The 16913-nt window shown below is 40.3% G+C and overlaps 1 protein-coding gene across 1 annotated transcript in view; it reads left to right on the top strand.

Annotated features, from left to right (window-relative positions):
• Positions 1–3866: 3866 nt before the first annotated feature.
• col24a1 (collagen type XXIV alpha 1 chain) overlaps positions 3867–16913 on the top strand; it is a gene marked incomplete at its 5' end in the record, with an annotated part of 54288 nt that continues 41241 nt past the window's right edge. The window contains 8 exons of the mRNA XM_079478236.1: positions 3867–3887; positions 4099–4277; positions 4725–4795; positions 6429–7552; positions 11496–11549; positions 11914–11967; positions 16504–16557; positions 16811–16864. Coding sequence (XP_079334362.1) covers positions 3867–3887; positions 4099–4277; positions 4725–4795; positions 6429–7552; positions 11496–11549; positions 11914–11967; positions 16504–16557; positions 16811–16864 — 1611 coding nt within the window. The remainder of the gene's footprint in view (positions 3888–4098; positions 4278–4724; positions 4796–6428; positions 7553–11495; positions 11550–11913; positions 11968–16503; positions 16558–16810; positions 16865–16913) is intronic.

Here is a 16913-nt window from a genome sequence, read left to right on the forward strand (position 1 = left end):
CATGTATTCTGATGGGAATTGGCTTCTAATGTGTTTCTCCGTGGCTTCAGCTTTAGCAGGTTTAACACATCTTGTATTTTGTGTTCAGTACTCAAACACACTGAACTGTAGATGTGGGTTTGTAGTTTACTTCAATACAGTCCGCTGATTGAAGCTCTTTTGACAGTCTTCCAGCAGTATGATGGTGTTCTGGGACTCAAAACATCCCAGAACCGAACATCTTTACAATGACTGTTAACTCTTCTCAGTGGACTCCCATCTTTCTTTGATTTTCCATGGTTTGCAATGACAGAAACATTTTAATACTTTAAAAGTTATTTATATATATAGTCAGAGTTATAGGTGGATGCAGAGACTGGTGATTGGTTATATTAATATTCTCAGTTGAATTCAGCCTCCTTTTATTACAGACTGTTTGTGATGTAAACAATATACTTCAAACGTTCCACTAATGATATAAGAAAACCAACATGTTTATAACAATTAAGGAAGGTTTGTGTTCGTTTGATGAAGAAAGTTGTGAGAACATTGATCGGTCGTGTCAGAAGAGAGCATCAGTATTACAGTCACGCGGCTGCAGATGTTAGAAACACGCTCCAAGATGATCAGATGTTGGCAGTGTGATCAGATCTGTACGCTGCATATGAATAATGCAGACGGTCTGAAAGGAAGATCTACCACAGCCGCATGCCCGCCGGCTCGAGTCACTTCCAGTCTGTTTTGGCAGGTTGTGTCTCATGTAAGCAGAATAAATATGCGCAGGTGCAGGTGGCTGTTCAGGATGCAGAACTGCACTGGTGTCAACAATGTCCACACGCCGAGGCCATTTGAAGGTCAAATAAGCCATTTAAACTACTTCCAGGTTAAGAGGGGTCAAGAAAACAGCAAATGTCATTTAAATGCCAGTCTCTGACGGTACAACATGTCCTGTGCTATCGATCGGCATGTTCTAGTTGAGATGTGATCCAGAACCATCAGAGATCTCTTCTCTCAGAACAGAATCTATGGCAGCATAAGTGCTTTACATTTGCTTTGTGAAATACATGTGCTCTGATTGGTTTATGTCTGTATTGTCAGCTCACTTGAACACACTTTCCAGATTTAAATCGCAGAATTTCCCCCCAAATCAGTTCAGAAAATGCAAAAGACATCTTCAGGTTCTGTCTGGATCTACTCGTGATTCAGTGCCGACACAAAACACAACGCTGTGTGTTCATGAACTCCTGCGGTCAAACACTCTGTTGTGTGTGACACCGCTGCATGTCATCTGCTCACGTGTGTGTGTGTGTGTTTATTATTTTCCAAATCGACTTTTTTACTGTTGGTGATATAAGGCTGTGCAATATTAAAGAAAAATACCATAGAATGTGATATACGATATGCAGTACGATATTTATTTTTCTAAAACCAATAAAGATTTATAAAACGATCAGTTCTGGTCCTTGATTCTGATTGGCTGAGCCGAGATCTAGGCCGTCATAAAATACCCTGATTTGTAACTGCTGATCGCATTACATTGCCGTAATATCATTTTATTTACTTTATTTTATGAAACCTTGTTACGCAAATGGAATAACAGTTTTATAAAAGCAATAAGCGTGGGTTACAGTGCATTTTATAACACCTAAGGGCTTATAATGCTCTTGTGGCTCATTGCTTTAATAACCAATAGGGCTGCACTATTAAATATAATTTACTAAATAATGCGATGTGTTAGAATAGTGGTTATATATTTAAAAACTGACAATTATATAACCAACATGCATATTTACACTATTACAGTCTCTCTGCTATCTGCATCAACCTCAAACTTATACACTAAAGACCACTTCTCAAGATGTAAACACTTGTACAAAAGCACTTTAATCTATTTATTTAGTTATATAAATCTCACATGTACAATTGAAACTTTAAGATATTCGTTTAACAGTTTGATTCGTTAAAAATATTTAGTTCGTTGCATTTTGTTCAACCATTGTGTAGCGTTTAAAACTGAAACAAGAGCAGCTTTGGATCAGCGTTGTTTACGTCATCCAAAGTGGTCTATACGTGGCTTTTTTACATTATAAATATTTCAGCTATTGCTATATATTATGTTAAGCACATTTTGCGGTATTTGAGTCATTTGGACATATGCATCCGTCTGTTTGTCGCATTGGTTTTGAATTGAATCACACAATCAAACAGAGAAGGACAGCAAGTCGCCGTTGTTTAGATTGTGTTTGTGTTTGTGTTGTGGAATGTCACACGGTCCTCTCGAGACGAGGCCACTGAAACCCCGCCGTCTGCATTATTAGCTCACAGAGAACTGTGGGAAAACAAATCCATTCAATCCACCAATCACAAGCTGCAGGTGTTTATTGATCATAAAGAGTCTCATTGTCTTTGAACACCTCGTATGATGAGGAGAATGAAATGACCTGAAAATGTTCTTGTGTTTTGGTGTTCAGGTCTGGATGAATTGTGTATGAAAGGATGATCGTGTCCAGCTGTCAATCCAGAGACAGTCCTGTTCAATCTCTCAGATCCTCAAGGTTTACATTACAGTACGTTATATTACTGCTCGGTTGTTTCTCTTTTATAGCTCGGGAGATTTAACGGAGTTCCCAAATAAAAAGAGAAACAAATGAAATATAAATATAAATGTAGATTGTTGCGGTTAAATCATCTGGATTTTAGTAAATGCGATGAGAAATGTTTGAGTTGATATAGAAATCTTCAATAATATTGACTTTTAATTGCAGACGAGACCAATCTGAGCTCAGTTTCTTCTGAAACTCTAAAAAAGTAAAGATCAGATTCTATGAAGATATACGATTTCCTACCGTAAATATATGAAAACTTTATCTTGTCAGTAATCTGCTATTCTAAGTACTTAATTTGGACAACTTTATGGCGATTATCTCAATATTTCTCAATATTCCCAATACCCGTCCTATCCTAACAACCACACATCAAGCTTATGTATTATGGATCAATTTTTCTCATTTATATGTGTACATGATCTGAAAGCTGAGTCTGACACACAGATGAGATTTCATTCCTCTTTTGATTGTTTGTGCAACTTCTCCTTTTAGGTTTGTTTTTGTTTTATAAATGCAGGTTGTGTAATTTATATAGTGGCATCAGAATGTGTTTAGACACATAAGTCACATCTAAAACATGGGAATGATGCTTTTACCGTAAATGCAAGTCTACAAAAAGCATTTCAAGTGACATATCAAAATATCAAAACTAATTGTTGGTTATAAAAAACGGAACATTTCTAAGCAAAATGTTTTGCCACAAAAACAAACAAAACAATATATACTTTGTTTAAGAAAGAGAAAATGAAGTGTGTGTACTGAAGGAAATGCCGTAGTAACTTAGCATGTTATGTGTTTTATGTGTGGCTTACGTGAACGTAACCAGTCCTCTATGTTTATACTGTTATAATGAACACTGGTTTTTGAGGTCATGACCCCCCAGATCTTAAGTGCAGAAAGAGATGTCAGAGAAAAACAGAGTTGCGACACACTTTGATCACAGAATTCTCAATAGTTCCAAACTGTCGGTCTGTTTTAATGGGTTTTAGAGACAGTGAAACACATTTCACTTTATACCACAACAGTATTACGATGGTGATTCAATATATAATAACACTTTATCTGATGAGTGTTAGAGAGACGGTATAAATCAGTTTTGTGTCTTTAATTTGACTTGAAACGATGCATAATATGTAATTCTTGTGTTTCTTATGCTTCTATGATCATCATAAGTATATAACAATGTTAAATTAAGACATTCACATAAAAATGCATGAGTCATTTATCAATAAATAATGATTGCAAGTAAATGCACCACAAAACACGACTAGTTTAACAGAGATGTGTTTCATCAAACTACCTGTGAGTGTGTTTGGGAAATAGTCAAATGAATGGGCTTCAATGCAATGCTTGCGTGACTCGAGTGACTTCCACTTCCATTCTTCCATAGTCGTCTATGAAACGAGTGTCGCAACTCTGTTTTTCAACGGCTCTGGCGCCACCTAGAGTCAGACTGAGTTTATACATCAAATCATTCATCCCATAATTTCATTTCACCTCTCCGTACTGACAGAGACCGACGGATGCTCCTGCGCGACATATCGTCCCCCCTGACCCGAACATTGACCCTCTCAATGAGCTCGTAATTCTGCCCGACAGACCCGTCACCTCCCGCAATGTCTGCACAGAGAGTGATGGCTCACAGTTGCCCTTTAACTCCATGAATGAAGAAATATTTTCCTCTCCTCAAGGGTTTAGTTTGAAAGCATTTTGTTGTGACCCAGCACGTTTCTGACAGGATCATTCACAATAATTCCCTTTATAACAGGACCCAGACGATCTCTTCAGTCATAACACACCTCTCATGTGCCTGTATGAACCTCTGAAATACACCGCACACTTTCTAGAGCTGGAAATCAACATTTTAAATTCCATCTCAGACTAGGATGATGTTTTACTGTGATCGTACGATGGTAAAGTGTGTCATTGCATTATTCGAGACTCTTTTGTGTTGATATGGGTTGGTTTGTGTGCAGGCATTCAACAGGAATTCAGGCCTCGAGTCTTTTTCTCAAACCTTTAGACGGTCTGTTCCTTTCAGAATCAATGAGACGGCACACGCTGAAATCAGAAATATTCTGTATGTTTGTGCATGAAGTGCTCAGATGTTTGAATGTTCTTTACTTTTCTTCTTTTCAGGAGATTCTTCGTCCTTCTCCTGTCGACATGTGCTGCTCTGCTGTCTGCAGAAGAATGCTCAAGAGCTCAAGGTACGTTCACCTTTACCCTCTCACCTTTTCCCCTGTGACCTCTGAACTCTGAACATCTCCAGAACAACTCTAATGAGAGCCGCAGAGGCTTCATTTAACACTCAGACTGGTTTGTTGGGGACAAACTGGTTTTTAATGTAGTGTTAAAAGCGTTCGCTTCTCTTTCAAGAAACACCAAGAGGCTGAAGGCAACAGTCTTGCATTATGCTGTGAGGTGGATTTGACATTTAACAAAGCACCGTTTGTTCTGTTTTAACCGGACGTAGAAAGATGCACGTTTTGAGTTGTCGTCTCTGTTTTTAGTTTATCCTTGCGATTGCGTTTCTGTTCCTTTGGAAACACTGATCTTCCTTCTGCATATTTGGTCATTAATATGAAACTGAAAGGAAGTAAAACAGACAGAAAGGCTTATAAAACGTTGAACAGTCACTGTATTGTCTCTCTTGTGGTTAAATGAATGACAGTCTATAGGAATCAGTTTAGTCAGGGATGTGTTAGATTTTACGTCGGTCTAGAAGAACGTCAGGAAGTTCAGAATCATTTTAACTGGCCAAGTTCAGAAGATAAGTGTGGACAGAAGGAAGTGCGTCAGGAGAGATGAGAGGAGGTGTGCAGCAGCTGTTGAACATGAGCTTCTGCGCTATTTAAACATTCAGCTCGACGTGTCTCATCATGCGCTCACAGCGACAGAATGATGCTTAGTTAACACACACACACACACACACACACACACACACACACACACTGAATGTATACAGACAAGTTTTTTTAAAACAAAATGAATGAGAGTGTGCTGAAGATCCTCAGTTTGCTGTTTTCTCAGCTGCTCTTTATGAGAATATATGATTGTCTGTTTGATGTTCATGAGATGAAAGTACACAGATGTCCAACTCTCTGATCACACGGCTGTTTTTAAACCACGGCCGAGAAAGAACCATATCACTTATATGTCTTCAAGTCATCTGAGAGAAGGTGATCTGAAATAGTCATGAAAACGTCTGGTTCCACTGAGATCTCTTGACAGAGAGTGTTAAAGATGGCGTTTCACAGGCAGTTCTCATATTAATCTTGAGTACTTGTGCAGTAGTATTGTATACGTCGTATCTTCGAAGAGTATTTAGTTTGATCAAATTTATAAAGAGAGATACAGCTGTACGATTATTTCCGGAGAAACTCAAGCTGCTGGAGGCGGGAACTACAGCACGAGCACACAACACTTCATCACATTAATCCCTTCATGTTTTGTATATTATGCAGGTACACGCCGATTGCCAACAAAACACAGATGCATGACTTAGCAAAAAGACAGAAACAGAATTGTGTTCCTTCAGACACTGCCCCCATTCCCCCTCAGTTTTCATCTGGACCACAGATGCAAGAGCTCATGGGTAATCTGTGATGTCAGGGATGTTGTATGTCAAAGGAAATGTTCAGAATATTTGCGTGGTTTATATTAAAGAGCATGTGATGGCAGGGAACCAAATGTAACCAGTCGGTGCCTAGATCAAACAGTTAGCCAACTTAGATAAACTTCACTTTTACTAAACCTTACTTGACATTTATTTCACACTGCTGCTGATGCAAACTTTCTTCATCAAACAAAGTTTCTCATCATCTTTCTGTTTGTCTTTAGGTGTCGATGTGATTCGTCACCTGGGCCTCTCCGGTCAAAGAGACACACAGACGTCTGGGACAGATTACCTCACCTCTCTCGCTTCATCTCCAACCGTCCTGCCCCCAGGTGTTGGGGTAACTCTCGGACGCCAGTCCCTCATTGATTACCCGTCGACGGGACTTTTCCCCGCGGGCGTGGATGAGGAGTTTTCCCTCGTAGTCACTTTACGCTCCTGGCGAGCGAGTAACGCTTTTCTTTTTAGTGTGCGTGATAACAAGGACAGACTGCAGTTTGGCCTCCAGCTCCTGGGAGGCCGTGTGGTCGTTCACACGGGTGAGAAAGCCTCGGTCTACTTCAAACATGAGCTGCAGGACGGACAGTGGCACTCTTTCTCCATCGGGGTTGGGCCGCGCTCCGTCTCATTCTTCACTCACTGTGGAGCCTTGCGGCACAGCGAGGAGACGTTGACCCGGACACAGACGCCAGATTCTGAATCCCGTGTTTCTGTGGGGAAGATGGACCCCCGGGCGGTTCAGTTTGAAGGAGCCTTGTGTCAACTGGACATCTACCCCTGTGCCCAAGCTGCGGCGCAGTACTGCGACTACGTTAAAAAACAGTGCAGACTGTCCGACACCTTCCGATCCGAGAGCTCATCGGCATCCCTTCACACCTCTTCGGGATCACCCCTCTCCACCTTTACAGCCTCGCCTCGCTTTGACCGCTTTTCACAGACGTTGCGCTCCGACACAACAAGGCACCCGGGTCCATCTCCGAGTCCCCTCAGCAGATTCCTGAGCTTCACCACTGAGACCCCCATCACTGAGACGACCCCAGAAGATGAAAATGACACCTCGAATCAACAACCTCTCATGAATCCCAGAGGAACAGAAGTCACCCCTGATCTGGTCACCGTCGTCCGGCAGAGACGTTTGAGAAACAATGAAAAGGGGAATGCGGTGAAAGTGAACGGCACCGTCCTGTATCGTGAGGAGAGCAGTTATAATCTGCTGGACACGTCCGAGGAGGGCATGCACGATACGGGATACTCTGACGGTTACGGGTATGACTACGGTTTTGACGAAGACGAATACTTCTTCGAGTACGATGGATCCATCGGTCCTAAAGGAGATCCAGGTCCTCCGGTGAGTAAACTGCTGTTTTCTTTCAGAATATTTTATTTTCTTGTATGTCTTCACGCCGCTACAAGTCAGAGCGAAGGCTCCACAATTGATCCAAATTACAATGCGTAAGAGTTCATTTGAATTTATGGCCTTTTCTCAGCATTTCAAGAGGACGTGCGCTTGGCTGGATTTCATTCTACTGCAGGAGATGTGAATAATTTGTCAGTGTCAGGTTGTGATTTAGAAGCGAGATGAAAGTTTGTCTGAGAGTTACAGGTGTTCCAAAAGACACGTCTCCATTCGCCCGTCATGTAAGTGATGTGCTAATTTACACCTGATGAGGTTTACATCATGCTGCAGAAAGCTAACCGGATGATGTCGACACAGCTGGTGTGTTCAAACTTAGATGTTTGTGATGTTAGCACAGGAAACTTTAGCGCTCTTCTGATGAGCTTCATTAACTGTGTTCAGGTTGAAATTGTTAGAGAGGATCCCTGCAAAATGGAATGCGGCACAATAATCGTTTGCCTCGATTATTTAGTTTTATTGTAATTGATGAAGGACAAAATGACCATTACGATTCATTTTCGATTAATGTTAGAATCTTGTCATGATTCTGCCTGCTCTTGTCTTGATTTTCTGGTCTAGGGGCAGAATCATGACAGACCCACGTGTTTTATGTGGAGAGAAACATATTATTGTCAATCAGGACATAATATGCGTTCTCTCCTGTCTCGTCATTTGGCCCCGCCCCTCTCGTTCCTAGTATAGCTTTCCTCCTGTGTCGCATTACCCACTCCTGCCCATCGTTATCTCCTTTGTTAGTCTCCCTATATAATACCCTCTTGTCCATTGTCTTGTGCTGGTTCGTTATACTTGTACTTGTATGCTGTACGCTGTACTTGTTACCCCGTCTTGAAAGCCTGGTTAAGTCTAGTTCTAGTTCTTGTTACATCGTGTTTTTGGTGAGTTAGTTTAGTCTTGTCCTTAGTGTTTATGTTCCTAGGTTAGTTAGTCCGTATCCTGTTTGTTCTATTGTTTATCCTGTCTTGTTTTACCCCCTCGTGGGTTTTTGTTTTGTGTTTTGTATTTATTAAAGTCTTGTTAACCCCTTCATCATCCGTGTCTGCCTGCACTTGGGTTCTCTTCTGCGTTCCCGACAAATCTGTCCTTCTACTGTCTGCCAAATGTTAAAATGTCAATAACGTCTATAATGAAATCTGAAGGTGATGTCACTGTGATTGGAGCAGAAAGCTGAAATCTATAACATCATAAATAACAGCAGGTCGTTTGCTGTGATGTTTCTGAGGTTGTGTGTGTGACAGGTTTAAGATCAACGAACATCTGTACGACACAAATATCAAACCATCTATCCATTTGAACTGAGCTTTTTACAACCTGAGGAAGATGTTTCAAGGAAAACGTTATATAGTATCAATATAGTAATGAAAATAAAATTGTGTGCCCGTGGGTGGATGTGCTAGTCATGTGTGCATCCATGTGCCCATGCATGTGTGAGTGTATGTGCCGTGCGTGTGTGCCCACGTGTGTGTGCCTGTACGTGTGCGCCTGTGCATGCGTGTGCCCATGTGTGGGTGTGTGTGTCTGTCCGTGCATGCGTCTGTGCCTGTGCATGTGTGTGCCTGTGTACTCGTGCATGCTGTGCTTGTTTGTGCCCATGCGTGTGTCTGTGCGTGTTTGCCCATGCATGTGTGTGCCATTGCATGCAGGTGTGTGCCCGTGTGTGTGCCCTCGCATGTGTATAACCATTGCTTGCGGGTGTATGCCCGTGCCAGTGTGGTGTGTGTGTTGTAGCAGTTGTAGGTCAGCTGGCCACTGTGAGTCTCAGATCATCCAGCACATTATAAACCGAGAGAGTGAACCCGGGCAAATCTCCATTCAAAAAATGTTTTATTCCCATTCATTGTGCGAGGACAGACGTGTTGGCATCTGTGTGTTTGTGTGAGAGATGAGACGTGACTCTTTGGATGTTTTTGTTGGACATCATGCTCAGTTTTTCATTTTTCTGGCTTTACTTAAAAATGCTGAACATTGGAGACACATCTGAGAGCATCTGAAGTTCACATTCATCATGTCGTCTAGATGCACTTCAGTGAATGTCATGAATAGATTAATCTATAGTTTTTGTTTTTAGTTTCCTAACACATCAGTGTATTCATTTGATCTGGTAAATGACATTTATACTTATTATCCTGTAGTTTACCCAGAGAGTTTACACATGTTCTTTACCGTGGTAAAGCATTTAACCTCAGCTTGATCCGGATCCTGAATCTCTGTTCGATGAATGAACACCGCTGGACCTGAAACATTTGATCTTGTGCTCGCTTAACCTTTATTCCAGATGCACACTTCTGTCAACAAGCACACAAACACACCAGGAGTGCATTACAGACACCACTGGTGTTTTCCAAACCTACAAGACTTTTGTTTATGTGCGAAGAGACTTTATCCTGCTCACCACTATTACATCATCATCATCTTTCAGTTGAAATGATCATGAGATGAGAAGGCCATTTCAAACCTGTATGACTTTCTTTCTTCTGCAAAACACAAAAGAAAACATTTAGTAAAACCACTGGTCCTCATTGACTTGCATTGTTTTTGTGTCCATACAATAGAAGTCAATGGGAACCAACGGTTTTTGATGACCAACATTTTTCAAAATATCTTCTGTTGACAGAATTTTCATTTTGAAGGGAAACTATTACTTTAATTCTCTTCAAAACACGGAGGATTTTATGGTTGTGTAGAAACACCGAACAGTCGTGATATGATGATGATCAGGGTTGGGTTGGCGACAATATCCGGATGTTTGAATGTGTGCAGATTCTGAGACGCAAACTTTCTATATCTATTTTTTGGTTCAGTTTTCAGCATTTGTTTGTATTGAGTATGTCACCGTGTGCACATGAGATGATGTATGCTTTGAGATTTCTTTACGTAAATATGTCTGTGTGGGTTCACATTTGAAGAACTGCATCACTTCATTTATTGAAAGAACAAAACTTTAAAGTCAAACATGATCAGACAGACACATTTCATCAGATATTCATGTGTCATCTCTTACAGAATCAATGATGGTTCTATTATAGTGAAAGTGTTATAGTACAGTTGTTTATTCATGTGTTTTTGGTTCGTTTTTGTTTTATTACAAACTATCACATTTTGTCTTGTACTTGTTAATAAATGAGACGCATTTTATAACACGCTGTTTACACCAGATGCGATGTGACAAATAGAAATAGAACCCATTATCATTTGAACATTTGTCGACACTGCACTCTTAAAAATAAAAATGCTTACAACGTTCCTCACATGCCAGCGATGCCACAGAAGATCTATTTTTGGTTCCACATAGAACCCTTCAGACTAAAGATTCTTTAAAGAGCCTTCTCTTTCTATTCTGAAGAACCTTTCGTCAGCGGTTACACTTAAGGTACACAATAAGGTGCTATTTGCGAGCGTCTAGTCTTTAACTGAAAACGTTTTTACTTTTTTCAACTTAACTATGAAAGTTAGCAGTAATCTGACCGTGTGTCATTTCTCAAATATCACGTTCACCAAAGGTCAAAATCTTATCCCCTTAAATAGAAAAATCACAGGTGAGATCTCTTCAATGTCTTCATGTATTTCTCCTAGACGTCAATGAGATTAAATTGAGAGCAAATGGAAATTCAGACGTTTCTCCTAGCTGAGAAAGAGAGAGATCTTAAAAATGGTTCCTGTTGATAGTCTTGTTTATAATTCACAAAACAGTGTGATGTGTATCTCTATATACAGTAGTGTATCCCATCATGCCGTTCAGCAGCTGTCTAACTCCACGCGTCTTTATAATATCTGTGTGTTTTGGTAATGTGGTGAATGTGAGTTTTTCTGACGGAGGTGGATTACATTTTTCACTACATTTTCACTAATGTTTCCCTCCGTCTCCTTTTCTCCGCAGGGTCTTCCTGGTCCCGCAGGTTTACCCGGACCCTCTGGAAAGAGAGGACCACGGGTACGATGAAACGCGTCATAATTTCACAGTCCAGAAAACACTAAAGCATGATCAATCAAACACACGTGTACAGTATAGTAGAGACAATAACATCAGACGTGTTGTAAAAAGCCTAAATATTATTTTACATTGACGCCATATTTTGCACGGAACTTTGCCATATTACATGCAAATATGAATGCAGAAGCACTGCAGATGGTTTCTGAATGATGTAGTTTCTGAATGATGTATTCATGCATGAAGATTTATTCATTATGATGTTGTGAGGTTAGACATGAATATTTATCACAGTTTCAACTGCATAACTTATACGTACTATATCTAAAAACTAATCTTTTTATCTCTTCTCTCGCTTCGTCTCCAGGGTCCTCCTGGTCCTCATGGGAACCCGGGTCTGCCTGGTCTACCTGGCCCCAAGGTGACTTCATGGTTTACAGCTTTTCCAATGTTTTAGTCTCTGTCTCATGCTGAGGTGTAGTTGTGTTCCATCACACGGACGACAGATAGATTGATGTTACGCGACTGCTTCCTCCGTTCACTAGACGCTCATTCAGAATGTTTCTTCCTGTCCGAACTCGCCAACTTTCAAAGCTTACGTGTAAACATTTGTCATGCTGTGTCCGCTGGTGGTTTTTGCTGTATGATCGGAAAGCACTGTGTGTGTGTGACTGACGTTTGAACTACTGAAAGGTTGAATGAAAGTAAAAGTGGCTTCATCATTACAACTATATAAGTGCATGAGCAGTGAGAACACAGACGCATGTAAAGATTGCGGCGCAGTCACTTTCACCTGATAAAAAAATCATCATTGACTTCCTCTCAACGGGGACTTTACAAGATACACACTCACTACTGCTTATATAGAGAATGACTGTTTCACTGTTCGGCTCAGATGTCCTGGTCGCAATTGGGTTGTGGATTGTAACGTGCATCATTTGTTTGGAAAGACTGGGATGTAATGACAGATGTTCATAAGTATGAAAGAAAGACCTTACAGAGAGAAGGAAACAATACAGAAGAGTTGAAGTTTGGGTGGGTGGGTTTCTAAAGATCTGTTCTCACTCTGGAAATATCGATTCATGATCAGAACGTTGTTATGATCAACACATGACAGATTTTATAGCCTAACATCATTTTCTGTAGTGTCGGTGGAGAAACAATTCACCACCCCTGAACATATGGAGAGAGAGAGAGAGAGAGAGATGTCCATCAAAACCCGCTGCCTTCTATAATGTCTCTCTAAAGACTATAATCATGTTGTTAATCATAGAAATCAGGCCCACGGGCGTCACACGCACACACAAGAGTAAGACAGGGTTTGTTTGAGTGTTTTTTCCATTGCTGGAAATACTGACTGTCTTTGTTCCATTACCTTACAGAAACACACCTGTCTCCAGATTAACACACACACGCATGCAAACACACACACACACACATACATAGGCACACAAACAGACACGAACATGTTATTACATATTATTTATATGTATATAATATTATAACATTGATTATAGGAAAAAGAGCATGTTTAAGGAACAATACGGTGAAGGATCTATTGAAATCAATGCAATAAAATATCCAAAGGTGTAAAGAAGACCTTACGTAATGATCCGTTATGTTTGTGATATCTTAGAATAAGAATAATATATTTATATCTCCATAGATATCTTTGAGTATCTCCGCTGAAAGCCTCAGTACCGCGGGTCCTGCTGGATACTCTTTATAATATTAACGCAGGTCCAAGCTCCGCCCGACTTTAACTCTTTTTTACTTAAAATCCACAAACCTTTTATGTAATGTATCGCTCTTTCTACAGTCTCTCTAACGCCCGCATGATCTCTTCCCTGCATCAACATGAGAAGACGCACTGTCGCAGCTGACGACATGTTTTTGTACTGTGGTGGCCACCGTCGTGTTTGGACTGAGAGATCCGTTGCAAATCTATAATACAACGCTAGTGGCCGCTGTAAATCAAAGACTGCGTGTCATGATTCCGCTATCATGTCATGTTTATTCTTGGTCTTACAGCAGAGTCATGGCATGGCCTTAGGTTTTGTGTGAGAAAGACATGGCTTTGTTTTGATTCTGACTTGCCATGTGCTTTCTCGTGTCTCGTCAGTGTTTCCCGCCCTTCTGTCTCGTTAACCTTCCCTGAGTGTTTCAGTACCCACACCTGCCCATTGTTATCTCCTTTGTTAGTTTTCCTATAAGATGCCCTCATGTCTATTGTCTTGTGCTCGTTCGTTGTACATGTTTCCTGGCTTGTACTTGTTCCCTTGGTCATGTTCAGAGTTCCCGTTGTGTTGTATCTATACTCATGTTTAAGATTCCTAGTAGTTTATTTTTGCCCCCCATGTGGGAAGTGTTTGGTTTCAGTTTTTGTATTTAGTTTGAGTAGTGTTTTCCCCCATTGTGGGTGTTTGTTTTGTTTCATTAAAAGTCTTGTTAACCCCTTCACCAACGCTGCCTGCAATTGGGTTCTTCCACCACGCCTTCTGTGACAGTCCGTGACACTGCGCCTTTAACAAAACATGAAAACATTCATATTAAAACACTTTGATGAGTTCCTGTATAACATGTGCATACATAAGTTGCAATATAAACACAAGACAAACATCAACATGTTAACGTAACTCCATTATTTGTGTACATATAAGATGTGTGTGTGTGTCTTTGTATGTAGGATCACTGTGGATCATTTATCATCATACATTCATTGAGCACTTCTTTCCAATTCTATGAAATCTTTTTCTCATCAACTCTGTGTACTACAGACATATCTGCACACATCTACATACTTCAGTTTAAAACAAAAACATAATAAGACAGAAATCAAAGGTTTAGATGTAACTCAGCTCTTACACAAGTGTTTCTGTAGTCTTTCATTACCGTCTATACAAGAGGTGAAAGCGTAGAGAGGATATTGCACTTTAATGTAAACATGGACTATATACTGCAGTGAATTATAAACAATAATGAGTATCATTCTTGTCTTGTTACGGTCAGAACTGTATTATGCGATCTGTCGTGAGTGTGTTTAGGTCTTGTGTTTTATAAGCGAAATTAGTTGACCACCTGTGCTAGTGTTATGAAACAAAGACATATTGAATGTGTAGTGAACTGATGTGACAAGCTCTAAGTTTGTTTGTGAAGAGTTGTGAAAACGCTGGTGTGAACAGACTGAATGAGCAGACAGCGTCTGGGTTCTGAAGGATTTGGTGTTGCTTTAGTGGTTTACAGTGATGGGAGGTTGTTTGGTTTGATGGTTTCCACCATCACGTGAGGGGAAGTGTTAAACTGATTTCTCTGCTTCTGTAAATGATGAGAGGAAATCTTTCCAGCTTTCATCATTCAGAAGGTCATGAGACCTGTGAACTGCATTCAAACACCGGCTCAGATCCTGGGAGTCAAAAGCATCATCGTGGCATTGTGTGTCGGATACAGGAGGTGTAATTCGGGTTTTACTATCTTATAATAAAAAGGATATCATTTGGTCTTGAGAGAATTTCATGGGTGCATATAGAGAACTCTTGTTATTGAATATTAGAGACACAAGGAGGAACTTTTATGCCAGTTTTTTATTTCTTTGACCCCTTGAATTATTGGCCTTTTGTATCTTTTATTCATTTTGGTATTATTGCTAAAAGATTTGATCTTTGAAAATGGACAAAGAATAATTGTTCTCATGTACTTGAGTGTCGAGGTCAGATGTGTTTTTCTCATCAAGGAGAAAGTTGCTCCTCTTCATATGTTTGACTGGAGTGGGTGACGGGGTCATCATCTGCGTTCATCAGTTTCCGTTCAGATCGTGAAAACTCTCCGAAACACCAGCACAGCCCGAACATGACTCATGAAGCTCTTCTGAGACACATCTGTGTCATCTCTTTCACTTCTTCAAGGAACAGTTCACATTCATTATTCAAACTTATTACTTATTGATTATATGCACATTTGCAGCTGTCCGTGACAAATTGGAAATTGTGGGAATAATTATTTTCGTGTAGCCTGAATGTTTTAGTGTAGCTCGTATCATTAGTTACGATGTATCGGTAACAAAAACTGTACAGATTTTCACGTATTTTTTAAATGAATAGAAATGTCTGCAGCACAGGGAAGGTTGGAGGAAGCGATGACGGGTGACTACGTCTGGAACTTGTTTCTTGAGGACAGAATTAGTCATAACAGACACAAAACATCAAATGAACACTTCTGAAGTTTTGGACGACTCCTTTTTACTAACTGTGATGTTAAACTTTTGTTTTGAGATCGGTGTTATGCCAGTACCTTCTTATTTTTGCGTACAAGTAATAATATCCAAATGTATAAATGTGTGAACATATATATATATATAACATTTTTGTGAATACTTTCAAAGTGCGTTTTGGGAAGTCTTTGCAACGGGCAGTTTGGGTATTTATTATGTAATTCAAACAAGACGTGAATGGGAATACTGATATTTCTACCCGTGTCAGCGTGGGCTTCTTCACAAAGACATGCAGCTTAGGTCGATGTAGGATACCAAATTGTCCCATCGACTTGAGTTTAAATCGACTGAGATGCTGAAATTGAGTTAAGAATGAAGAAAACGCACACAGAATCTATGAAGAAACACAAGTTGGTTGAATGAATAAATGATCAAACTGATGGGTTCTGTTTCTGAATATTGAGTTCAACAGCAAGTGTTTCTGAACTGTTGTGTGGGTTTGAATGGGCGTGTGAAAACATCTAAAACATCTCCAGATCTCCGTCAATCCCGGCCGTTCACACTTGTCTGTATTTGTCAGAAGAAGCATTTATCAGTCAACAGGAGAGATGAAACAGAATCTATCATAAACTTGACATGTCATCTGAAACTGTTGGCATTCGCGTGAGGTTTTCCTGCCCACTGGCTGTGTCAAGGAATATATGACATTAAAGTGAATGTGATATTTGAAGTGATTTCTTTATTTTACAGGGAGCAAAAGGAGATCCAGGACTGTCCCCGGGTCAGGCTCCTGCAGGAGATCAGGTCCATCATACACATCTCATATTCTCCTTTCATGTCCTGTTCTCAGATGAACGGGCACAATTCTATAAAGTTATGAAATGTATCTTTAGAAAGGTTGCACACAGCTTTTGATATTTTCTGGATCTCAGCTTTCTTCTTCACTGTCGTTGAAGAGTGTCTGTCATTAGTAAAAGACAAAGTGAATCCAGTTGCTTTATTTTTGACCCTCAGGCGACGTAGGTCAATGTCCCGTTTCTCCCGTTTTGTGTTTCAGGGTGAAAGAGGACGTCCAGGTCCACAGGGTCCTAAGGGTGACCAAGGTGTGAAGGTACGTTGACTAAGTCTCTCCTGTAAAACTGTGTGATGGTCGCTGCGTT

This window comes from Barbatula barbatula (genome assembly GCF_947034865.1).
Source record: "Barbatula barbatula genome assembly, chromosome: 17".
In the NCBI taxonomy this organism is placed as follows: domain Eukaryota; kingdom Metazoa; phylum Chordata; class Actinopteri; order Cypriniformes; family Nemacheilidae; genus Barbatula; species Barbatula barbatula.